The sequence below is a fragment of the Daldinia decipiens genome (genome assembly GCF_022478715.1).
Source record: "Daldinia decipiens strain CBS 113046 unplaced genomic scaffold F4813scaffold_42, whole genome shotgun sequence".
NCBI lineage: Eukaryota > Fungi > Ascomycota > Sordariomycetes > Xylariales > Hypoxylaceae > Daldinia > Daldinia decipiens.
The window spans coordinates 166,111-189,284 of record NW_026054585.1 but is presented as its reverse complement, the minus strand read 5'-3'; the positions used below and the strand labels follow the sequence as shown (position 1 = coordinate 189,284).

The window sequence follows — 23,174 nt, the reverse complement described above, 5'->3', positions numbered from 1 at the left end:
CTTAAGAATGATAGTCTAGCGGGAAAGCAATGAAGTCTAAGCCAAATTGGCCATCAGTAATCATTCAATATTAAATAACCTAATACGATCCGGACCTCTTGCCGAATAGGTAAATCCTTTGAGGATTAAGCTTAATCTTACCCTAGAAGGCTTGATCTTACCAACGGCGACAAGGTATATAAGCTTAAGGTAGAGTGCTGACATGCGCCGGGCCGAGATTTTAACTACCTTAGGTACCTAAGGTATCCCAACCCAATCAAAAAGGTCAAGTCTGACAGAAAATGCAGTTCGCAAACCAAAGACGGGGGTTTGAATCCTTCTTGTGGCGTTATGCGGATGTAAGAGCTGGCAGAACTTAACTAAGATCTAACTAAGAGCAATGGCGGTTATATGCCGATGAGGCTGAACCTGTGAAACCTACCCAGGAGCCTGTTTGAATGGGTTTGAGTGGCGACTTATAAATATATATCATGTATGTAAGGGCCGGCCTAGTTCCTTATATCAACGCACTATACGGCACTGCTATGTCGATGTATCGTTACTATGGGGTATCTAATTTATTTCCTAACGTCTTGAAGGCTGTTAGAAAAACTGGCTTCGGGGATTTGGTGGCTGAATAACGTGGTGTTCGTGCCCCTTTGACGCGCCTTAGGTTATATTCGCATTTCACTGTGCTCTGGAACGGTTCAGGAGGTATCGACTAAGAAAGGGTCCATGCACCGCGATGCTAATTTAAACCCTATTAAAATCATCATGAACTTATCTCGTCATATTCCATTGTCCTGCACCATACTCCACTGTATATTCATACTTACCACCCTCACCCATTTATAATCGTCAAGTTATGGTCCAGAAGACTCCCATCAAGCTTTGTTAGACGTATCAATGTGCTGAACCAAGATATTGGTGAGAGTCGGGCCGTCTTGGCGACCCTCGCTGCTCCTGCGTCAACCCCACTAACGGTTACAGTTTTTTTGAGAGGGATCGAAGACCCCCAGCATCTGAGCCCTTCCCATGAAAATTTATTGCCCTGCTTCCTTATATGACCCCCCCAAATATCAACTCTGGGCAATATACGTTCTGGGTAGCATTATTGCATGCCGCATGAAAGTAACCCATCTTACCTTAGGATATAGGTGAGTAGCACGTGGTCCTGCGTAGGTCTTTCAAATTCGTATGCACAAGATTAGTTCAGTTGCTACGTACTTCGTAGTATCATGTTACTACCTCTTAACCTACCTAGATTAGTGGTCTCGGTTCAAGTGAATCCTTCGGATGAATGAGGAGACGACGAATTTCTCCAGCTGTGCCGCGGTTCGGTTTAGAACATTCAAAGACATGGTCTTGGTTACCTATTATTCTACTCATTTCCACTTATTAGCTAGAAATTACCTTACCGTGCAGACATTTCGATGCGCTTGGGCCGACCAGTGACATCGTAAGGAACCAGGCTATTCAAATACCTTAGGTACCCTTGCTTGTATACATACATGTGGCAGCCCATCTAGGTACGCGATCCATCTAGGCTATCCGTATTTTCATGTGTATGGGTACTCCCCCACGGTCTGACTAGCATTAGTTCCATGTAGTTCCCGCCTTCATCGGTGTAGATCCCTAGGTCCCCTGCATCCTCAATCCTTCGTGACCAGCTCTAATTCTCTAAACGGGCAAATGAGGAGATTATCATAGAGAATGTGATATCTAAACCAAAGGAGGGCGGCAGAGATAAAAATAAGTCAGAAAAAAATCTTTCCAACAGACGCATGGAATATCAGAGACTACCTAACCTATGAATTGGCCCCGTTGGTTATGCAGTGCAACCCATGTATTCTCATATAGATGATCCTGTTGCAATACTGTTCCTCAAATAAGCTAATGGGGCCAACTGCCGCGGATATCCATGGTTCGATCGCAAATCTGTGCCGCCCGTCAGCATCGTTAGAGCCAGTGGCTGGCCGCTTGGCGTTACCACTCTCCTATCGTACCTAATTTATCCTAGAAAATACGCACGGAGCGCGCGCGAATCAAGGCCACTTTCTTTCCCCAGGTCTTTCCAAACTCCATAGCTCATAATCTTCATACACATCGTCGCGCGGGAAACCCTAGGGGTTCTCAGCCCTACCAATGTCCGGCCCGCTGCTATTCTTCGACGGCTTATCCTGAGATATATCGTCTCTCGTCTATAGAGCGACCGGCATCTGGTTCTTGAAGATGCCGTCGGTCTTCCGTCGCACCGCCGCGGATGCCGCGCCCTCGCCGCCCACTGGGATCGTCGTTACGGACTCAGATATGAACCCTATCCTACAGATGATCACCTGGCTACTGATCGCGTTGACCTCGCTTATGCTCTGCTTCCGCTTCTTGACGAAGTTCTTCCTGAAAACGAACCAACGGTTCGGGTGGGAAGAAGCTCTCATCGCCTTAGCATTTGTACGTTAACTTACGTCTTAACGAGAGATAGAAATCAGTTGGATTAACATTGTGATAACTAGTTCGCTGGTCTCGGCGAATCCGTCACGCTCCTCGTCCCCGAGGGAAAAATATTTGGAAAAGCGCGGAGTCTCATTACCGACGATGAATTTATAGCAGGTCTTAAAGTATGCATCTATCGTGAAATATATTGACTTAATATCTAAGCTAATTGCGCCTATTCAGGTGCAATACGCCGGTCAATTATTGTATATTCTTGCCCTCGGACTTGCGAAGCTCTCAGTCTGCATAGGATTATATGCCTTATCCCCGGAAACGGGGCACCGTCGCCTCACATCTGTCTTCATTGTTACCGTCATAATCTGGTTGCTAGTAGCCTTCGTCGGAACGGCTTTTCAGTGCGGGAGCCACGGTCCATGGGAAAGCAGCGACTCCAACTGCATTGATAGGGTAAGACACAAGTTGATAGGTACTGTAGAATCTACACTGAAGACTTATTGCTAATGAGCCATATAGATAGCATTTTTAGAATACGTGGACATCACGAATATTCTAACGGACGCTTCACTCATAGCTCTCCCGGCAATCGTCATATATCCACTCAAACTTTCGGCTAGGACACGAATCATAACTCTTAGCTTCTTCTCCGTGAGAATATTGTTAGTCTCACTTATATCTATATAGTCTTCGTTCGGGTGTCTCTAACAAGTTTGAAGTGCTATTGCAGCGACGGTTTGCCAACTCATCTATCTTCCCCGCCTTGCCGAAAACGATTATACGCTACGAGGATTTCCATACTACCTTAGCATGCAATTCGTCCAATTCGCAAGTATATCGGCCGCCTGTGCTGCCTACTTCTGGCCCTTCCTCCGATCGCTACGAAGCGGATTCATATCAGCCAACAACAGAGCTTTGACTTCCGATTTCGCGCTCGCCAAGCTGCGTGTGACTCCTCCTAGTGGCGCAAATACATCTGAACTAGGGTCAGGGGGCTCCTCTCAAAATAGGGATCGAAGTAACTACATCAAAATTACTACCGACAATACTGTCACTACGGCTGCGAGACCGCATGAGCAACCACAACAAGAACATCCCGGAAGCGAAAGATATTTGAGGGATTGGTGATAGGAGTAAGGAAGAAACTGTATAGCATTAATTATTAAGGAATATGGGCAGTTTTATGCTATGGATCGCCAGCACGGGTGGAACCATAAGGCGTCATCATAATCCGAGGCGTCATCTGGATCTAGTGGAAGGATCTGAATTAAAGGGTGCACGATCACCCCGCCCACATCATATCCGCCTAAGTCGTACCAGTCACATATAGGCATAGGAACTCCTCGAAAGCAAGGTACCTTGTCTCGACCGACCGCCTAATGCGTGTGATATTACGTTATCGAGTCGCCTAGGCACTCTGTACGCGGTATATATAGTACAAATTTCGATGGCCCTATATCTAGTTGGAACTATCGGCCATCAAGACGCCTAAAAGCACGATAATTTCCTTAGCGAAAAGTCTATAGCTTAGACAATACGTCTAAGACAGGTTGGAAAGCAATAGTCCCCAGGCATAGCCTGCTGCAGACACATGCTTGTGCAAGATGGTATCTGAACTGGACTTCTCATAGGCTGTCCAGATTCTTAAACCAACTACGATACCTAATGGGGAAACACCGAGTATCAGGGTCGCTCAAAGTGTCCCGGATCGTGTATTCCTGAAGTGCGGTAAAGCACATTCGGGAAATTATTTACCCTGGAGGCAGACAGGGCTCTGGAATACAGGGTAAATGGGGAGATTGTCGTAAATAATCAGGGGACTCAATCTGCACCGTGAATATAACCTCGGCGAGGAATGATTACCTGAGTATAACGGTAGATAGGTGCCTACTAATGAAGGGGCCGCATTTGGATCAATATCTTAGGCTAACTGCCTTAAATTCCAATGATACAGAACTTTCATCGTGATCACGTACAATTATAAAGGGAGTAACAAGATGGAGAGGCCCGAATATTTTCTCACTCTAGTATCGAACGATCCAGGTCACGTATGGCCGGGATTATGCAACTCCAAAATTATTGTGTTATATATATTTCCGTAGTTAATGACCCGCGGCCATTGCCGAACGTATGCACCTCCGCCTTACGACTTTTTGCCTTCTCAATATGCTAGTAGCCACTCATTCAAACTACAGCTTCGCCCTGTATTCCTAGTAGTTCAACTAGGACACGTGTAGTTGTACGCGATCACGTACCACACATATCGTATGGCTTTTGTACGACGACGGTAGCACTCTCGGTTCCGACAGGAGGGTAGTCTGGGGTAGGTAGTCTAGATATGTAACGATTTCAATTTTCACGTCGTAGCTGTTTCTAAGTTATTGCCTAGAGAGGTGGTCTTGTGATGAGGCGGTCGTACATTAGGAAAGCAACTCTACTGTTGCGTGAAGAGCTACGAGCGTACCTTATATGCGAAATTTGCCTAGAATAGATGAGTATTTTCTGTAGACTTCCGTAGCATGCTAATGGCCAGCATAGTTTGAGATATAGAGCTTATTTGTATCTTCTCTTATGGGATTTTCCTGAAATTATCGTCCAAAACGTCTCAAGGTATCTAATGGAATGATCAAACACCCGAACGGAATACTAAGGGTTGGGCAGCTGATTTATATGTTGACATCAAATAACTCCAGTACGAATTTCGTAGAGGGGGAAAGTGGTTTATTGCAAGTATCTGGCGTACATTTACCAGTTCAATCCACATCTGGCGACTCCAGGTCAAACCCTTGAGCGACTTCCCCCTTCTGTTCACTCCTTTGCTCATACTGCTTTGCATCTGACCCTGAAGGGTTTTCCTTGGATTCGGTATCCTCTGAGCCCCCAGCAGACGGTTTCTCCTCCTTAGAGGGTTTAACACGCATCTCTACGCGTAGTAGTTCTATATCTAATACTAGAGTATCACTCTTTACCTTTGACTTTAGATTATCTTCATCGACGTCAAAGTATAATGCCCAAAAATCGCCCTCCTTGACGGCCAGGAAACCTTCCCATCCAGAAAATGTCAACCTACGGTCCTGTCGAGAGCAATCGAAAGGCCCAGGCCAATTGGGCTGTGCCGATGGACGAGTGCCGAACTTGATCTCATACGTATTTCGATCGATATATATCCAATTCATGATTGGTGGCTCGTCGCAGATTGTTGAGACGAGACCAGAGTACTTTGAATCAGGGTATGGAAGGAAATATCCAGCAAATGGATGGCCGAAGGCCTGGTCATATTCGGTGCCTGTATCAATGTATAGCTATCAGAAACTTATTAGCTTAAGTATGTTTTTGCTAAAAGCAGCTTGGAAGCTGTTCACCTTGTCACCAGATAGGACTACACGCCTCCCTTCAATTATAGGGCTATATTGAGACGACTTGGGACACCGCACTATCAGATTATTCTTTCGACTTCGATGCTCCTTTCTCTTAGAATCTGACTGAATCTGTCGGATGGCTTCGGAAGTGCCAACGACGGCGGAGAAAGCGACGAGAAACGTGAGGGGTTGCGACATAGTTGCTATTCTGATTGAGCGTTTCACGGCGTTAAACCAAGTCCAACTGAACGCGGGGTATATATGCTCTCATTGAGTTCGTATCCATGTTCGTGGATAGCCGAGATGATAGCCCCGTCGGTAGGACCTGCGTATCTGTGCGAGGCGATACAGCAGATCTCCTAATGATCTTTGCTCGCCCACGGAAGTATTGATACCCAACCGCCATGCTATTCGGGAGTAACCTGAGCCAAATTCATGTGCTCAATGCGCTAACAATGCATCTTGAATTGAAAGAAAAACAGGTATAGTAAGAATACTAGTTTTAGACATCTTTAAGGATTTCCGGACTTGCCTCCGTTTCCTCCGTGTCGTCACAGAACGGCCTCGACAATGAACTGTCATGCATTGCAGGTGCCGAAGTGTAACTTTCAATGCTTATTTCCCCCTGGATCGTATGATTAGAAGGTATACACGGTCTTCTCCATTGTTAAGGCAGGCCTATCCTCTTGTCGAAATTACGAATAGAGGATCTAGGATACGATGCCCAACACGTTAGGATCTCATGAGGCTTGGATGACTTTACGGAGGTGAGTTCGCACAGCACTCGTCATGGCTTAGAATCTAACCGACATACGATGATCTTGTAGCTCACCTTTCAATCACTAGAGTCTACAGATAGACATAATCGTAACTTCGAAAAGTTTGAAGATGTGTATAAAAGCTTCTTCTAGTCTCTTGTGACAAGCCATATTCGTCTTGAAGAAACAGACAGTTGACAGCTCTTAGAACAGAGTTTTGAGTGATCGGAATATTTGCCTGGTAGCAATTAACTCATTTTCTACCCGATCTCAACTCCTTCCACTCTATTTCTATCGTGAAGACTTCCACGGTGGACTTCTTAATACCACATTTGGAAATAATACGCATCCCTGTCAAAAAGGGATAAAGTAAGTGTCTCCTAAATCATAGGCTAACTTCCCAGCGGCTAACAACACCTAAGGATCAACCAATAAAAACTACAGAGAATTATCATGTCTTCGTCAGTCATATCAACCCGTACAGTAAATATTTTAAAATTAACATTTATTCACTCATAGGACTGGAGGTCCTGTCACCACTAGTGGAAACTCGCTCGCTGGAGCGGACCGACATGCTGGTGGAGCTTTGAAGCATAGTCTCCCCATGCCAGGACTATCCGGCAGTGCTAATGGGCCAGTTGGTATGATACATATCCCAGAAATCCAGCCATAAATAACACCGCCAATTACAGTGCTAATATTATTACACTAGGAAACCTTCTCAAGGGCCCTGTTGATGAGTCTGGTAAGCTCAAGGATGCCGCCCTCCTGGTCGGAATCAAGCTGGATCTAGAGGCTGAAGTACACGCTACGGCTAGGGTCCGTGGTGATATTGTGGTTGGGCTATATTGAAGCAAATTTTGGCAACAAGATATGGCATGGTGACGTTAGAATGGGTTACCGAGTCGTCTGTCAGGGTATCAGATTCTATTGCCTTTCGGACTGTCAGCACACTTCGGCAGCTTACTTGTCTGTCATCAACATACAATTCTGGGCTGTTGGGCCTAAAGGTTTTCTAATCACGACTACTACGTTGCTCGCCTTCACATTCACTTGAAGTTTTTAAGTAGGGTTACATTCACGATAGTCCAAGCCACTCCTTTAATATAAAATTTCGCATATTCGCTATTTATACTATTTCTAAGCTATACCTAATTGCGAGCGCAAGTCATATTTCTAGAGAAAGACGCCGTCCGAGGCCCACCTCAAGCTCTCCTGAACGTGTCGAAGATCGAGGAGATAATTGAGAACGAGAAGCAATACGCAAATCAGTCCCTAAGATATACTAACTGAAATAATAGCAACGTGAGGCATGTTGATCTGGTCGATGTCGATGATACAATGGGTTTCTACGACCTCAACAAGGAAAAAATGGGTCCCTTAACCCCTAAAACCAAATCGAAATCGTTCGCAAGAACTTCTGGCGTCTATTGAGCCAAACATAGTAGATAGTATTTATCATTCACCTAGACAATTCCAGTCTATCACAGTCTAGTACAATAAGTAATTCCGAGGACGTCAATACAACCAAGAAACAACACAATAATTTGTGATGTTCTACGTTGGTTATCTGATTGCACTCTGCCCTAGGACCTAGGTTTCGTAAAAGATCGGCTAGAGACATTTCATCATGGGGTCTCATTTCCTATATGCCTTCTTGTTCTGAAGATATCCGTTTGTAAAAACAGGACAACAATTTATGTCTACACTTTGTTTTGGGGAATTATTGGCCTTTGCTCTACCAAACATCGTCCCTGATCTTGGTACAACTACTTGGTACATAGCAGCTCTACAGGCTGAGTTGCAAACTTACGCTTGCCAAACTCTCCGATAGAAGCAAAATAGTTGAGCACTAGGGAGAAAGTACGCAAGATCACCATGATTCGCAATACTCATTCAAGCATCTCGAACACAACATTCCAATGAGCCTAGATTCGCGAATGATTCACTGGTTTTAAGAGTTACTCATGTGAGTATATAAATATCCCGAGGCCGGTGATAATCAACAGGTACTAACACATATTTTAGTGTAGACAGGTTTTTCAACGAGCTCCCAATAAATATGTCGCAGCAATTGCCTCTCATTACTGTCGGTTTCGAATTTAGGGACGAGGAGAATGAAGTACTTGATTCTAGCAGTCAGACCATCTTGATAAATGATGAAAACTTAGACAAGACAGATGGAGAAAATCTCAAGTTTAACTGTAATGTAGACAATCTAGCTAGCTAAGGTATCTGGGAAGTTATGTTTTATCAAGTTTCTGGGGCCATAGTATCCATGGTGGGTCACAATAGACGCCGTAGAAGTAGGATGGCCTCTTCCTATACACCAGGTATATATTGCGGTGTACGTACACAACTAGTCGCCTATAGCGACCCACGACACCCCGCAGGAATATATCATCGTATCATGCCAGCCATGTACATTTACTTTAAATCCTTTTGTGTCTATTTCTGTCGGATAAACGGACACTCTAAAGTTTGCATCTTTAGACACGTCGGCTGAGGACATCCCAGTCGTCACCTTCGGAACAGATTTGAATTCTTTTTCAAACCAGATTCGCGCTCTGGTGTTGTTCGAAGGTTGATTCGATGAACGAACCTCCCCCGTGTTCCACAAACCGCATTCAACTCGAGGTCCCCGAGCGGATGCTAACTCGGAAAGCTCATCAACTTTTTGGGATAAAGCTGCAAGTTTAGCCGTCAGATCGGCTACGGTATCATGAATCTGTTCGGTCTTTTTTTCGTTGACTGGCTTTGTGACGCTCGGCTCGGTCCCTTCCGCTCCTGTAGTTCCAGAATTCGACCCGTTGTTGCCGAAAACGTTGACCGTCACATTGGGACGGAAGAACATATGCTTCTTCTCGCCCTCATTCTTGCCATCTTTGTGGACTTCTCCTTGGTATAAGTCCTCGTGGTCAACTGACACAAACTGGTCATCCGCACCCACAGATACGTAGTCGTCAGACCATGTAAATTGGATCTGCTGCGAAGAATTTGACGGCGTTGCCTTCTGCTTTTTTCCAAAGGGTAAGCCTACCATCGTGTCCATCTGTGTAGACAGTAGGTATTAGAAAGATCCTTGTCTGCAATTCCCAATACACGTTAGTGTTGGTAGGTACGTACGTATGGTAAAGCAAATAACAAGGTAATAACTATGAAATCAATGGTGTTGAGACGATGTATTAAAGTTTGTCTAAGGAGGAAGAAATATCTGAGAGACCATGTCGGGGACATGGTCTATTTATAGTATGTGTCCCTCCTTAGTAGTGGGGACAGGGGTCCCCGTGAGTCATCATACAACCATCAGTTAGCTTAGATGTTTCACGTACCTAGTGTAGTTTTTATGTAGTGTGAAGATTACATAGGTATGGGTGTGGATTCCAACTGTTAATCATTGTGAGGTACAATGCGGGGAAGTTAAGCTTAAAAATAAACCAAGGAAATACGTAAGGACCACATTAGGTAATCAGGTACCTACCTACCTAGGTAATCTACCTATAGTACATGCAAACAGAAAGATACAGGTACTTGTGGAATACCTATCATATTGGTGTACCAAGGCTTTCTTGCTCAGACCATTTCTAGTAAATACAAACGCCGCCGGCCATGCTCTGAAACTCCGAGGCGGGAGAGTAAAGAAACCTGCAAACATTAAAGCAAGGCACAAGACATATGTCGACAAGATTCCAAGCCGATACATGAGAAAAGACAATTGAACAATTAGATGACAATACCTTCATGCGGATTAGGAAGTCAAACCACATGTGTCTTGGTCTTCATAACTTCGAATTATCTAATAATAACTACCATAAGGTAGGTACCTAGGTAGGTTACATATAATATAGTGGAACTACTTCCACATTAACTCAGAAATAGTCACGGACCTTATCTTCGCAATAATCGCAAAACTCCTTCGCTTTTCCAGAGCCTCCGTCTTCTTTCTGCTTCAGTGCTTCTAGAAGGTCCTGTCTGATGTCATTCTCCTTCGCAATTCTTCCAAAGGGCACGATATAGCACCCATTTGTCTTCAAGCCTATATCCTTTGACAACCCAGCGTAAAGCTCCGTATACGCTGTCATCTTTGGTGCATAGAGCAAAGGCCATGCGAAAAAATAGAGGGACGGTGTATGTCGGAAGAGGTTCGAGTAAGCAGAGCCGGGATTCAAGGCCACACTGACGACTCCCGACGTGCGACCAACTGTTCTCGCCATTTCCGATGCCAGAAGCCAATTTCCAAATTTAGAGATTATGTAATTTCGGAGTTGATCTTTGGAAGGCGTTTGGAGTTCAGACATATCAAAGCCTCCGGGGGGTGCGGAGAGCTCAACGATCTGGCTGGAAGTCCAGATAACGCGGACAGAGCCGGGCGGCTCGGTAGAGGCGGTCTCTTCTATCAAGGGTAGAAGCAGTCGCGTAAACAAGAATGGCCCAAGGCAATTAGTCGCTAGTTGTAGTTCGATCCCTTGCTTCGAGACACTACCAACGGGCGGTCGCGAGACACCGGCATTGTTCCAGAGGACGTGAAGCTTTGATTCTCTTGCTTTAAAAGACTCCACAGAAGCCTTAATGCTGCTCAGATCATCGAGTTCCAGGCGAAGGAACTCGAGGCTGCCCTGGGAGGCGGGCGCACCGGCTCGTATGTCATTGATTGCCTGGCGGGCCTTGTCCTCGGAGCGACCGGCGATGTACACGCTACCGTGGTTTTTATAGAGCATCTTCGCAAGCTCGAGTCCTATCCCCGAGTACCCGCCGGTGACGAGAAATACTTTGCCATTTTGGGGGCCCACGTTGCCTTCTATGAAGGTAGGCTTAGGGGGGAAAACCTGAGACCATTGTGCGCCCATTATATGGAATAATAACCGAAATCAGACTTGTGCTTTCAAGTTATAGGAGGATAGAATCGTGTGTAAAATAGGTTGTTTCTACTCGCCTTGTGAAGTTTGGATTTCAATGTAAGGTAGGAAGGGACCAAATTCAAGCTCTAACATCCAGGGGTTCTCATTCTTACCCGTACCTTAGGTAAGTAGGCAGGCTGGCTGGCAGGTTGGTAGGTAACTTATTGTTTTGGGGTTGTTGGAGCATGGAAGTTGTAAGACATGACTTATCTGCATATGATGCCTTAAGCACCTACCTATAAGATTAGGTGCATGTTTTAACAGCTCAGCCTATGTACCAACACTACTAAGGTAGTAGCCTACATGATCTCTCGTAATGTATCTAGGTACTTTAGGCTGGTTTATCAAGGTATAACCTAGGTGTAATCATACATAGGTACCTATGTTAGTACTTACATCCTACCTAAGGTAATTATTCGCGCTTATGCTGTACGACATATTATACGACACATTGCAGCTACCCACCAATAAGCTGTCAAACTACATGTATCAAATAGGTAAGTACAAATAGTTACCGAGCAGATCATACGACCAAAATACGCGCACGGTAGAGATATCACAAAAAGGCTTGTTTTAGCACAATGAAATAATTGAAGCTGACAGGTACCAGGCTATGTAGGTAGGTACCTACTATATCCAACGTGTTACAACACCATAGATACCTACTACATGTACCTAATGTAGATGCGGGATTTTGAGGTTGGTAGGCCTAAAATACATACCACCTAAAACAATAACGGGGGATCTTATCGGGGATGTACGCGTATGCCCCAGCAGACTTAGGATAGAACCAATGATTCTTCTTTCAATGGATCAATATCCTCACACCTTTCGTGTTAAGCTTCGGAAGCGGGATCATAAAGTCATGTACTGGCTTTACATCACTTTCATCCGTCTCAAAAAGCTCAAACTTTAGGCCACCAGGGCGGTAAAGGACTGCCAAAGCGAGGCTCATTTCGGCCATTGCCAAGCTAGATATAGCAAAGTAAATTAGTTTGGTCACCATAAATCCCTGAGGTAACTTTATAGATTGGTCGAAACTCACTTCTTTCCCAAGCAGCTTCGGGAGCCTCTACAAAATGGCACGAAGTTTCTATGCACTGCTTTATCGTCATCTCCAACCCATCGCTGCGGAATAAATTCATCTGGCGACGGGTACACCACTGGATCTGAGTGCATTAAGTATCCGGACATACTGACTGGTGTCTACCGAGTATTTAGCATCTAGGATGATTTCGCTTAAGAGCTGTCTTACACCGACTGGAATCATGTATTCTTTGTAATTAATAGGCGCATCTGGCGAAACGCGGGGCAGTCGATGCATTACACCATAGCCGAGGCTGTTGTATGGATGAGAAAGTTATGTGAGCCAGCCATATCAGTACTCGCGAAACGTTTGATGGAAAACTGTTGAAAGGAGACTATAATTTCAATAACGTACCGTAAAGATTCTTTGATAACTCCCTGTAGAAATGGCAGCCTCTCGAGCTCTGCCCACGTTGGTACTCTCTGTGGCCAGTCCGCCATGATGTCTTTTAGTTCATGTTCTAAGCGGTATTGGACCTCCGGCCGAGAAAGAATATAGTATGATGCAAAGGAGAGTGTGCGTGCGGTTGTTACAGTCCCTCCTCCAAGCATGACTTGCGCTTCTCCTGTCAAACGTTCTTCGGATTTATCCGACTCCGGCATATCACTCTTCATAACATGATGAAATACGGAGGTAATATGCTCCTCTTCTTTAGAGATATCCGCCATGGCTCTCCTAATACTCTGGGTTGCTTCCTAAAATATGTGTTACTTTTTGACAATACTAAATAATACATCCTTATACGGACCTGCGAGAATTTCTTAAACATCTGACCACGAGGGAACACCCATAAAAGGAAGCGCTCAGGTAGTGACTTGGCAATGCTATTGCGTTGTTAGTAAAGCCGGCAAATCTTGTGTATAGTTGCCTACTAAATAATCCACGGAAACCCAGTGAATAGTGGAATGGAACGTATAATCGCTTGTAGCATATCGTACCTAACACGAAATTAGACTAATCTTTTATCTTTATTTTGAACATGGATACTATCCACCATTCAAGTGAGAAGGCTGTGTCATTGAGGAAACGGTCTTCTGTATCGTTGACATCCAGGCATATCCGTCTAATGATGTCTCCCGAGAAAGCTGAGAAGGCATGGTCAAGCCGAATGACTTGCTTTCCGCCTTCAAATTCTCGGAGGCGGGATTCAAAATGTAGCGTTACCTGGCTAAGCATTGACTGCAGTAAGGTAATCCCCCTTCTGGAAAAGAATGGCTCAAAAGGCTTCCTTCTTCTCCTATGTAGGTCGTGGTCCTTGGTGAGTAGGAATGATCCTGGCAAGGTTATTCACTATCCCATTCAGAGATCCTTTCAATACTACCTAGATACTTACCTTCATGGTCTATACCTTTGCAAAACGCATCATAGCTTTCAGTTCGGCGTCTACTCTCAACAACATAGAGCTTATCGTAGAACTTTGGATCGTGGATCGAAAGTTCGGCCGGGTTGATACGTACAATAGGGCCTACATATAAGCACAGTTAGATAAAATAAGTTACGTACCTGATCAATAAATGTGATACTATAGATTTACTCACCGTAAACCTCGTGCATTCTACGGATTTCAAATACAAACTGGCCATTGAGCCAATAATCATAATAAAACACATACCAACTTGTTGCAGCTGCAAGCTTGGGCCCAGGGAATCTGGCTAGAGGAGAAAAATATAAACGATACACGATTAGAAAGATAAAGTAAATAATCGGGGACAAGACTACTGCCAATAGAACCCCGAAGGGGGAGGTTTTATGAGTAACATATTCCATGATAATCATTGGTATTCAATGAACAGCAAAGTAAGAACGATCAACACATCGGAGAAGTAATTTCTGGAGTAATACGTAGTCATAAGGAGATCATGGAACAAACTAAACTATGAGCGATATGGGCCGGTAAATCATCTAGGTCAGAATGACAAGGGAACGATATATGTTAGGCACTTAGCATGCATATGCAGATCCAGTCACTCACCACCCATAGCTCCGCTCATGTCACAAAGGCACAATGGACCTCAGCTGCATCAAAATAACCCTGAGAGGTACTAAGTTACTTCAACTATGCATTTAGAACCAACTAAATACCTAGGCACCTATCTACATGTCACTTTGGTACCTATATCAAATGGGTTACCTCACGTAGGTTACCCGGTGTATATAATCTAGATAATTTTCGATACGTAGAGGCAATTCACCATCGATCAGCGCAGTTTATCATACAATCTCAGTACCTGAAAATGGAATATCGCTACTCGGAAGAAGTGGAGAAGAGCCTTTATAGGACAGATGGGCTCGATCACGATATTCCACTTCGTATACATAAGGACTTTTTCAAAGAAATCCGAGGTACGCTGAGAGCCCAAACTGACTGGTCCCAATATGTCAGTTCGATTCAAGGATACAAAGGCGGATTAGGGCGTCTCTTTAGTTTCATGAGAGTCACAGTCCCTGAGTGCTTGCCAGAGAGACTCGAAATAATTTCATATGCAAATGAATATGCGTTCCTTTATGACGGTAAATATCACAAGCGTACTATACCTCTTTTTCAATTTTTTCTAACGATCATCACCCCTTAGACGAACTAGAAACCCTTGATCTAAAGAATTATTCTGGCGGGTCTCCCGGGATTCTAGAAACGTTCAGCGGGGACCCTTTTAATCAGAGAGTCGCTTCAAACTCTCGTCCTGAGAAGCGCTTGCTAGCCCAAATCTACTCCGAAATGGAATGTATAGATCCCGAACGGGCGAAAACAACAATGAAGGCATGGGTTAAGTTTGTTCAATCTGCAGCAAAAGCAAGAACAGGCCCCATAGATACCCTGAAAGAATATCTTCCGGCTAGGATTATCGACGCTGGTCAATTGTAAGATTACAGCCTTATTTCGACCCTATCTTTAACATGCAATCTAACCAATCATAGGATATGGTTTGGCACGTTGAGTTTTGGGTTGGCTCTGACTATCCCGGATGATGAATATGACCTTTGCCACGAGCTAGCAAAGTCTGCATATGCAGCGATGGCTCTTGTAAATGACTTGTATTCATGGGAGAAAGAGCGTGAGGCTGCTGAAGGATCTGGCCAGGATTACGTCTTTAACGCAATTTGGGTGATTATGACGGAAATGTCAGTCTCCGAAGGGGAGGCTAAGCAGATATGCCGGTCAGAAATCCTGAAGTACATTTCACAGTACGCCGAGGTTCTTGAGAGTGTACGAACAAGCCTCTCTCTGTCTCAAGACCTTCGAAGCTACCTTGAGGCTGTGAGACTAAGTTACATTGGAAATCTAGTGTGGAGCATCTCCTGTCCGAGATACCACCATTATAAGTAGTTATATAATTTCGAATTAAATTATTGCAACCACACCTTTCACTGATATTTCCAACCGCTGCTATCAAAACAGGTTTCTCTGGCAGTTATATGCGGCTTGAGTTTGTTGTGATACAATAAGCACCAATCCATAATGATAGGATGGAGAGGAAGCATAGATTATATTGAGTGATAACACTGTATGCAGTTAGTCGAATAATACGCGCGGATGTAACTTAAGACATCGTATCGATCGATTGCCCGAGTGCCTGAGTTTACGAGGGATATTATTTTGCTAACCTCGATTTCTAAAAAGAGGAAGTTTGTTTATGCGCTTTTTAAACGTTTTGATTTAATGCATCCCCGAAATAAGTAGAATTAGCCACGTGCTTTTCCAAGTTTCCACTTTTATCTTTTTCTCGAAATACGTATTTTTTTAAGCCTAGGTTCGAATCCCATACGCTTTTCCCGGGTTTTTTTTTTATTTTTTATTTTTTTATTTTTTTTTGCAAAGGTCGATATTCGAGGTTTCCAGGTGCCGCTGCCGGGGAATGGCGCGCGTAACACGCCATTCCCCGGCAGCACCATATTACCTTCGTAAATTCGGGCTATTATGGCGCACCGCAGGGGTGCCCTCATGTTGGGGGAAGGATTGCCTTAAATTTGCCTGAAGAGGAGATATTAATATTGGTTACACTGTTGCACATTAAGGTAAGTCTTAGACACATGTATATGTCGTGCATGGCGCGGCCTCTCGGATGCTGTTGGAAGCAACCACTTCCCATTACGCCTATCTTAACTACCTAGGAATTGCCTAGCGGAGGCTCAAAAGGCATATGAACTAACCGAACCTTTGGAGGGGCAAGGCAGAAATGCAGAAAGGTACATCACACAAAGGCGATAACTAAGTCGGAAGACATCGGAAGATACTGGCCAATACATGGAAAATCACAAGTCCTAACACCAATATACCCAAAACTCAAGAGGGTTTTCTCATGCTGAACGGCCATTCAAAGTACACTGTTCCTAATTCACACCACTTCTCAGCCTTATCTTCACTTGGATGGGTTTTTTCTCGATGAGTAAAAATACTCTAAGATTCTCCCAGTTTAGTCTCTCTTCTTCTACTGCCTCGAAGTCAAACGTCCAGAGAAGTTTTGAAATGATTAGTCGTAACTCTGCCATCGCCAGATTCTGGCCGAGACAACTGCGCGGACCAAGACTGAATGGCTGTACCGCTTCACGACGGTCCTTTGAGAAGGGAGACGTGGGGTCAGAATGCACTTCGGGGAGCCAACGTTCGGGAATAAAGGCCGATGCGGAATGAAAGTAATTGGGGTCCCTATTCGTCGTATAGGCTTGAACAGATACTGCTGTCTACATGATTCAAGTTAGCTAGAAATAAATGTTGGTTTGCTTGCATATGTCACCCACTCCACCTGGAAGCCATATACCACACACCCTGCCACCACCTTGAGGGACTCGTCTTGGCAGTATCCAAGGGACGGGAGGGCACAACCGAAAGCCCTCATTAATAACAGCATTAAGATACGAAAGGCCACGTAAGGCTTCGAGGGTGATATCCTCCTGGCGATGAAATTGATGACGTATCTCGTCTACCAGTATACTAAGTTTATCTGGATAATTGACCAGATAGTTCATGATTCCCGTGAGAAGGGTGGCCGTAGTTTCACTACCAGCAGTGGTTAGTATCATGAATGTAGAGTTGATCTCGCCAATTGGTAGCGCCTCTTCTTCACGATTCTTGATGACATATGAAAGTATATCTGGTCGTTCCACTTCGAAATTGAGACGCCGATCGACCTTGTCGGCAATACGTTGGTAATGATCAGTCTGAGTTTTCATTAAAGAAGGTGGAATGCACTTGAGTAGGATTGATTCTACCAAAGGATAATATCGTGCTGATGCTACCCATGTAGCAGCTTTCACAGTACTAAAAAGTAACGCGATCCAGGGGTGGTATCGAGAGTGCTGTAAACAGTTAAAAGAGTCCCCAAAGCCAATGTCTCCGATTATATCAAATGTTGTGAAGTTTAGCCAGGGAACAAGGTTAATTCGAGCCTCTTTTGTTTTCTGAGCGCGCTCGTGTAAGCGTTCAACAAGTAAGTTTACGTATTGATGCAAAATAGGTTCTTGATCTCGTAAAGCTCGTGGGGTGAACCCAGGGGCAAGAAGTCTTCGGATATGAGAATGTTTTTCGGGGTTAATTGCACTCAAGATCGTATCAGGGAGACCTGGTTGAGTCTCCCACCAGATGTGGTCCTTCAAAAATGGTTTGCTGTCTGGCTGAGATTGAAATATATCTTGGTAGGCTTCTGCTTGAGCAAACGTGACCTCGTCTGGAGCAATGCGAACAACTGGGCCGTATTTCCGATGAAGCTTTTCCACATCGTGAATTAGGGTTCCCCGAAGGAGCGAATATATGAATGGCAATCGTGAGGCAGACCATGCTGGTGGACCTTTTATCTTGGACAGAGGATGCAAGAAGAGGTTGCAAATCGCTCGATAAGTTGGATACTATAATCGTTAACATCGCATTTGGACTTTATAGACGGTTTACATACGAATAAAACAACAATGATGACCCCCAACACATACGAGACAGCAGTTTCTTCCGTGCTCAACATGGTGAAGTTCGTTAGCCTTATCACTGAAGCAAGATGGCAATAGGAGATTAAACTCGAAAATCTAAGCAGACTGCGAGGGGGTCGTGCAGAAGAGGGAGCACAAGACGTTGTACTTGAAAGGAAAGATACCTAAGGTACCTAGAAGGTAGTAACGTACCGTACATAAGAAAGACAGGTAGCGAATTATACAAACTAAGAACGTGCGGTGAACACTGTATGAAGTACTTTAGATCTAACATGTATGCATGTATATAGGTGTTTAAACTGTTCTAACTGCACAACCCAACATTCTACCCAATCTACTAAAGTGACCGACCTATCCGATAGGATCCAGGTGGCTGGTTACCTAGTATATTATTGGTTTTCGGGCGGCGGTATACGGATTTTGATTCTATTTTAGGTACGTAGGTATGTAGGTAGGTACCTAGGTATAGTTGCATCTATATCAGTAGTAGGCCATTATTTCGATCCTATCGATATCCTTAGGTATTTTAGCTATAGGTACCTCTTTTGGTGCTCACATATATAGGTAGGTAGGTAGATATCTAGACGCCCAACTAGTTGTACTTGATTTTTTACTTATCTACCTACCTATTTACCTGGTCATCAACTGTCTTACGAACAATCGAATCTAGATAAGAGCCCAATATCACCCGTTCGTAAGATTTCTATTTAATTCTGTTCCATACTTACCTACGTACCCAGCTTATACCCAATCCCTATGGCGACCGGCTGGTTTGGGGCTATGCCCCCTCCCCCGGGGGTTGAAGCAAACCTCATCGACCCTCCGACTCAGATGAAGCAGAACATAGCCCTCCATACAGTATGTCTCACCCTAGCTTCATTCTCCGTGGTTATACGGTTGTATACACGCATATATATTTCTGGTGGAAAATTAGGCATCGAAGACTGTTAGTACTCATAATTCCTTTCAAGAGCTACTTAAGTTTGCTAGGTACCTAGCTAATAGTTAAACAATAGATCTTTGCATTTTGTCATGGGTAAGTTCGATCATAGATTCTAGCAAGCAATCACCATTAAAGTATGTTGAACAGGCCTTGAGTGTAACATTCTCGGGACTGATGTTCGCTGGTACGTCACTTTTGAGATGCCTTAAGCCTTACAATAAACTTCGAAGAAGTTAATGGTATAATTAGCATATTCGAAGGGAATTGGACGTCATATATGGGACACGCCAGCAGTCTGGATTGTGGGCACTTTGAAGGTAAATGCATGTTTTACTTATGGAAACAGGAGTAAATGCTAATAAGTTGAATATATGGGCAGATATACACGATTGCCACGTTTATATATTTGATCCTATCGACGTGTATCAAATTGACCTTCCTGTTTCTTTATCGTCGTATCTTCTCTCCGCAAACAAAGTCAAAATACTTTATCTACGGAGCTATTTACTTCGTCGTCTGTCTTAATACAGCGTTGCTATTCACTACTATTTTCGAGTGCTCGCCAGTGGCGCGGTCATGGAATTCGGCTCTAGACGGTCATTGCATCAACCCTAAAATCCTCCCTTACCTTTCCGGTGTGACGAGTTTCCTCACCGACATTTATATCCTTATCTTGCCTATACCACTTTTATGGCATTTGAATATGGGACGAAAACGAAAATTCAGACTTATAGCAATCTTCGGGACAGGTTTATTGTAAGTCAGCCCTCAAATGTGTTTTAAAAACACAGCTAGTATATCAACTAATTCTTTCTCATAGTGCTTGCGTTTCAAGTGTTATTCGTTTAGCAATGACACCAGTCCTTTCAAGTAGTCTCGACGCTACCTGGAATATCTCTAATATAACAGTTTGGGGGTAAGCCTTTCCTGAGCAAGAGTTTGATTGTAGCTCTAATAATTATATTTATTTAGGACACTTGAGGTTAATATTGGCATAATATGTGCTTGTGCAGTAGCCCTACCTGCTTTCTTTGACCGGCATTTACCAGAATGGGCCAAGTTGTCTATGTCTCGTCTTCGGCTCTACACTCGCAGCTTTCCTAAGGGAACAAAAGGCTCAAATAGTGCAACAGGTGATGTTCAAAATCAGTGGCAGAGCTATACACATCTAGAAGAGTCGGGATCTATGAAACTGGTGATACAGGGAACCGAGATATACGCTTTAAAAGACACCGCCCCATCCAAAATAGTCAATTAGATTACAATGGACGCGATTTAGAAGCTGAGTTGTACGGTATGCTGGAGGAATTAGAGGTGGCCTAGGTGTAACCTGAGGCAAAGAGCACCTAATTATCTATAGTTATGAATACTTGAGTTTTGGCTAGGTCAATATCAACGTACTTGTGTTCTCACAAATAACAGGTTAAGTGATTGATCAAAATTCAATTTTGACCACGCGTAATGCATGAAGTACAGCATGATATTTAACTCGTGGAACATGAATCAAGCACAGATATACGTCAACCTAACGGCTTTCATGCTTGGCTTTCTATCTGTGAAATGGCTCAGTCTGACTTTTATATATGTACCTAATCACATGCTTTTTATCCTAGCACCGATCTATATAGGAAGTATTAGGGTCTCTGCTTTGCTATGAACATCTTCCTAGCATGATCCCTATCTGCATAGCAACAAAAAATGCCTCTTGATTACATGCATGATGGGGTTTCGTATGTAGTTGAAAACAAATAGATATACATAAAGCACGCATAGACTGATACTGACATCATATTGGCCTGATGTAGCTCAGCTATGAAAAGCGACCGGGGATGACCCCACGAATAAGCGACGTTTCAATTCTAATATGGCTTTTTTATCCGCGGGGTCAGCCCAGACTGAATGCGCCCGGCACGATGGTTCGATGGTCCCACACGATGTCAGCCCATCATCGCCCTTCATCGCTTCATTTCTAGTGTCACAGAAAGAAAAGAATTGTCATTTCTGTTTTACATGTTGATTCAGGCATTTTATAAAATTCAAATTAGTTTCTTCTGCTTTTATTAAATTCATTGTCGATTGCTATTCTCTCCTACAGCTCAGCTTCTTTATCAAGTAGAACTTTTGCTTCTCCTTTAACGCCACTAAGTTTAGAGTTATTCCAGCACGAAATTCAGCTTCAAGGATTAACATTCTCCACAATGGGACCCTCAGCACGTCCTCGGCAGCATATCGATCGGAAAGATCTATATACAAATCTCGAGGCGCGAATACAGTATCTCCACTCGTTTATTGATTTCAGTTCAAGTATGAAGCTCAATCTTTATCCTTCACGAATTCTTATATTAACAGAGTCCAAGATGATATCGAGGCCTTGGTGACAGGCTCCAGATACATAAAACAGCTTATCCCTGCCATCGTCAATATTGTCTACCAGAAACTTCTGCAGTATGACATTACGACACGGGCCTTAGAAACCCGGAGTACGAGCTATGAGGGACCAGTAGATGAGAATCTAGATGAAAACAGCCCGCAAATATTACATCGCAAAATGTTCCTAAGGGCGTACCTATCGAAGTTATGTTCGGACCCCAGCACAATGGAATTTTGGGAGTATCTGGACAAAGTGGGGTGAGTGACATATATCGACGCTTGATCAAATATTAGGATCTCCTAATGATGAATTCTAGTATGATGCATACTGGCCGTGGACGTGAACACCCCTTACATGTCGAATATGTCCATATCGGGGCATGTCTCGCCTTCATCCAAGACACTTTTACGGAGGCGCTTCTTTCACACCCGCGCCTACGGACGGACAAGAAGGTTGCTCTAGTAAAGGCGATCGGCAAGGTCATCTGGGTCCAGAACGACCTTTTCGCAAAGTGGTATGTGCGAGACGGCGACGAGTTCGCAGACGAAATAGAGAAGCAGAGAGTCGAGCCGGAAGGGTTCCTGCACGGGAAAAAGATATTAGAGGACATCGAGGAAGGCATTTCGCCGTCTTCTTCGTGTCCCTTCACGGGATTTTCTGCCGCAGCAAAGGCAGATGCATGCAATGGATGTGGGGAAAATGGTGAGAAAGAGAATGGGTGCTCCTCAACATTACCTATACGAACGCATGTCGAGACGAATTGAAGTTATACGTTGCGATTGGCATTATCAATTTGTTTTCTGGCTTCAGGTTCAAGTGGGCTGTAATTAAGGGGCAAGGAACTAGGTTATCGGCATACGGTGGTGTCAAGGATAGTGGGCTTAGTGAATAAATCTGGGCATCATTGTGGCAGCATCAGAGCAGCATACATACGTGCTTCTATTATAGGCGCCTAGGTTAAACACGAGCCCTTCGATTTCACAGTGCGTTGCATTTCGTGATATATTGTGTCGACTTGTGAGTGATACATACCAGACGTGGGGAGTGCCCAGATTGTGTAAGAGCTGAGGCTAAACTTTGCTACTTACTGGCTAGGTACCTACGTAGATAGCCGTAGTATGGGAATAATATAGATAGAGCACTTCAGTGCCTTCTAATTTATCTAAGAGTAGGCGTTGATATATCTTTAATGTACTACCTACCTAGGTTACACACTTAGGCTTTTTACCAACCAGTTACCTGTCACACCGTGGGTGGTATCTCTGACAGATATATAAGAATATCCAAAACTCTTAGTTGGCGCAGATTTAGTTATTGTGAACAGGCAATTATGATCGGAATGCATTAATTAGTTCGGAACAGGCGATTGTAACACTATGCGGTTGACTTCCTAGAAGCTTGCTGTTAAATGTTAA

At 44.0% G+C, this 23,174-nt stretch overlaps 10 protein-coding genes across 10 annotated transcripts; 5 read left to right on the top strand and 5 right to left on the bottom strand.

The window, feature by feature from the left end:
* Positions 1–1,788: 1,788 nt before the first annotated feature.
* F4813DRAFT_242276 (uncharacterized protein) lies at positions 1,789–4,013 on the top strand. Its single transcript, XM_049240042.1, has 5 exons — positions 1,789–2,430; positions 2,493–2,597; positions 2,656–2,880; positions 2,947–3,089; positions 3,147–4,013. Exons 1-5 carry the CDS (start codon positions 2,212–2,214, stop codon positions 3,553–3,555), a joined length of 1,101 nt encoding a protein of 366 aa, XP_049095846.1. The 5' UTR covers positions 1,789–2,211; the 3' UTR covers positions 3,556–4,013.
* Positions 4,014–5,180: 1,167 nt separating this feature from the next.
* On the bottom strand, positions 5,181–5,984 carry F4813DRAFT_399573 (uncharacterized protein; the record flags this gene model as incomplete). The annotated part of the gene is made up of 2 exons (XM_049248187.1): positions 5,181–5,729; positions 5,790–5,984. 2 exons carry the CDS (start codon positions 5,982–5,984, stop codon positions 5,181–5,183), a joined length of 744 nt encoding a protein of 247 aa, XP_049095845.1.
* A 522-nt stretch (positions 5,985–6,506) lies between these two features.
* F4813DRAFT_393258 (uncharacterized protein) lies at positions 6,507–7,396 on the top strand (the record flags this gene model as incomplete). Its single annotated transcript, XM_049247393.1, has 3 exons — positions 6,507–6,553; positions 7,064–7,185; positions 7,257–7,396. The coding sequence occupies 3 exons, from the start codon at positions 6,507–6,509 to the stop codon at positions 7,394–7,396; spliced, it is 309 nt and encodes a 102-aa protein (XP_049095844.1).
* A 1,314-nt stretch (positions 7,397–8,710) lies between these two features.
* On the bottom strand, positions 8,711–9,931 carry F4813DRAFT_373082 (uncharacterized protein). The gene has a single exon (XM_049244776.1). It carries the CDS (start codon positions 9,594–9,596, stop codon positions 8,904–8,906), a length of 693 nt encoding a protein of 230 aa, XP_049095843.1. The 5' UTR covers positions 9,597–9,931; the 3' UTR covers positions 8,711–8,903.
* Positions 9,932–10,077: 146 nt separating this feature from the next.
* Positions 10,078–11,704, bottom strand: F4813DRAFT_373080 (short-chain dehydrogenase). Its single transcript, XM_049244775.1, has one exon. It carries the CDS (start codon positions 11,389–11,391, stop codon positions 10,414–10,416), a length of 978 nt encoding a protein of 325 aa, XP_049095842.1. The 5' UTR covers positions 11,392–11,704; the 3' UTR covers positions 10,078–10,413.
* Positions 11,705–12,008: 304 nt separating this feature from the next.
* F4813DRAFT_373076 (cytochrome P450) lies at positions 12,009–14,417 on the bottom strand. Its single transcript, XM_049244774.1, has 9 exons — positions 14,068–14,417; positions 13,863–13,994; positions 13,524–13,803; positions 13,402–13,467; positions 13,278–13,353; positions 12,884–13,224; positions 12,698–12,782; positions 12,488–12,648; positions 12,009–12,413 (listed from the first exon to the last, which is right to left on the bottom strand). The coding sequence occupies exons 1-9, from the start codon at positions 14,303–14,305 to the stop codon at positions 12,248–12,250; spliced, it is 1,545 nt and encodes a 514-aa protein (XP_049095841.1). The 5' UTR covers positions 14,306–14,417; the 3' UTR covers positions 12,009–12,247.
* A 315-nt stretch (positions 14,418–14,732) lies between these two features.
* On the top strand, positions 14,733–15,855 carry F4813DRAFT_373075 (fusicoccadiene synthase; the record flags this gene model as incomplete). The annotated part of the gene is made up of 3 exons (XM_049244773.1): positions 14,733–15,040; positions 15,103–15,388; positions 15,446–15,855. Coding segments are annotated over exons 1-3 (968 nt in total), but the record flags the coding sequence as incomplete, so codon positions are not given.
* A 622-nt stretch (positions 15,856–16,477) lies between these two features.
* F4813DRAFT_373074 (cytochrome P450) lies at positions 16,478–18,546 on the bottom strand. The gene is made up of 3 exons (XM_049244772.1): positions 18,418–18,546; positions 17,267–18,370; positions 16,478–17,209 (listed from the first exon to the last, which is right to left on the bottom strand). The coding sequence occupies exons 1-3, from the start codon at positions 18,478–18,480 to the stop codon at positions 16,859–16,861; spliced, it is 1,518 nt and encodes a 505-aa protein (XP_049095839.1). The 5' UTR covers positions 18,481–18,546; the 3' UTR covers positions 16,478–16,858.
* A 450-nt stretch (positions 18,547–18,996) lies between these two features.
* Positions 18,997–20,774, top strand: F4813DRAFT_373072 (uncharacterized protein). The gene is made up of 8 exons (XM_049244771.1): positions 18,997–19,135; positions 19,186–19,391; positions 19,462–19,481; positions 19,536–19,572; positions 19,638–19,705; positions 19,768–20,144; positions 20,209–20,304; positions 20,361–20,774. Exons 2-8 carry the CDS (start codon positions 19,202–19,204, stop codon positions 20,644–20,646), a joined length of 1,074 nt encoding a protein of 357 aa, XP_049095838.1. The 5' UTR covers positions 18,997–19,135; positions 19,186–19,201; the 3' UTR covers positions 20,647–20,774.
* Positions 20,775–21,307: 533 nt separating this feature from the next.
* F4813DRAFT_373067 (Protoglobin-domain-containing protein) lies at positions 21,308–23,024 on the top strand. The gene is made up of 3 exons (XM_049244770.1): positions 21,308–21,692; positions 21,746–22,016; positions 22,076–23,024. The coding sequence occupies exons 1-3, from the start codon at positions 21,587–21,589 to the stop codon at positions 22,521–22,523; spliced, it is 825 nt and encodes a 274-aa protein (XP_049095837.1). The 5' UTR covers positions 21,308–21,586; the 3' UTR covers positions 22,524–23,024.
* The last annotated feature ends 150 nt before the right edge of the window (positions 23,025–23,174 follow it).

Bases quoted from the DNA above. Each gene is read 5' to 3' on its own strand.
- F4813DRAFT_373074 (XM_049244772.1), bottom strand. From the start codon at position 18,480: ATGTTGAGCACGGAAGAAACTGCTGTCTCGTATGTGTTGGGGGTCATC. The intron at 18,371-18,417 runs GTATGTAAACCG...TAACGATTATAG, and splicing joins TCATCATTGTTGTTTTATTC to TATCCAACTTATCGAGCGAT. The intron at 17,210-17,266 runs GTGGGTGACATA...TGAATCATGTAG, and splicing joins GTATATGGCTTCCAGGTGGA to ACAGCAGTATCTGTTCAAGC.
- F4813DRAFT_373072 (XM_049244771.1), top strand. From the start codon at position 19,202: ATGGCGACCGGCTGGTTTGGGGCTATGCCCCCTCCCCCGGGGGTTGAA. The intron at 19,392-19,461 runs GTTAGTACTCAT...GTTAAACAATAG, and splicing joins AAAATTAGGCATCGAAGACT to ATCTTTGCATTTTGTCATGG. The intron at 19,573-19,637 runs GTACGTCACTTT...TGGTATAATTAG, and splicing joins CTCGGGACTGATGTTCGCTG to CATATTCGAAGGGAATTGGA.
- F4813DRAFT_373080 (XM_049244775.1), bottom strand. From the start codon at position 11,391: ATGGGCGCACAATGGTCTCAGGTTTTCCCCCCTAAGCCTACCTTCATA.
- F4813DRAFT_373082 (XM_049244776.1), bottom strand. From the start codon at position 9,596: ATGGACACGATGGTAGGCTTACCCTTTGGAAAAAAGCAGAAGGCAACG.
- F4813DRAFT_373067 (XM_049244770.1), top strand. From the start codon at position 21,587: ATGGGACCCTCAGCACGTCCTCGGCAGCATATCGATCGGAAAGATCTA. The intron at 21,693-21,745 runs GTATGAAGCTCA...ACAGAGTCCAAG, and splicing joins GTTTATTGATTTCAGTTCAA to ATGATATCGAGGCCTTGGTG. The intron at 22,017-22,075 runs GTGAGTGACATA...GATGAATTCTAG, and splicing joins GAGTATCTGGACAAAGTGGG to TATGATGCATACTGGCCGTG.
- F4813DRAFT_373076 (XM_049244774.1), bottom strand. From the start codon at position 14,305: ATGATTATCATGGAATATGTTACTCATAAAACCTCCCCCTTCGGGGTT. The intron at 12,649-12,697 runs GTAAGACAGCTC...AATACTCGGTAG, and splicing joins AATACATGATTCCAGTCGGT to ACACCAGTCAGTATGTCCGG. The intron at 12,414-12,487 runs GTGAGTTTCGAC...TGCTATATCTAG, and splicing joins CGAAGCTGCTTGGGAAAGAA to CTTGGCAATGGCCGAAATGA.
- F4813DRAFT_242276 (XM_049240042.1), top strand. From the start codon at position 2,212: ATGCCGTCGGTCTTCCGTCGCACCGCCGCGGATGCCGCGCCCTCGCCG. The intron at 2,881-2,946 runs GTAAGACACAAG...TGAGCCATATAG, and splicing joins ACTCCAACTGCATTGATAGG to ATAGCATTTTTAGAATACGT. The intron at 3,090-3,146 runs GTTAGTCTCACT...ACAAGTTTGAAG, and splicing joins TTCTTCTCCGTGAGAATATT to TGCTATTGCAGCGACGGTTT.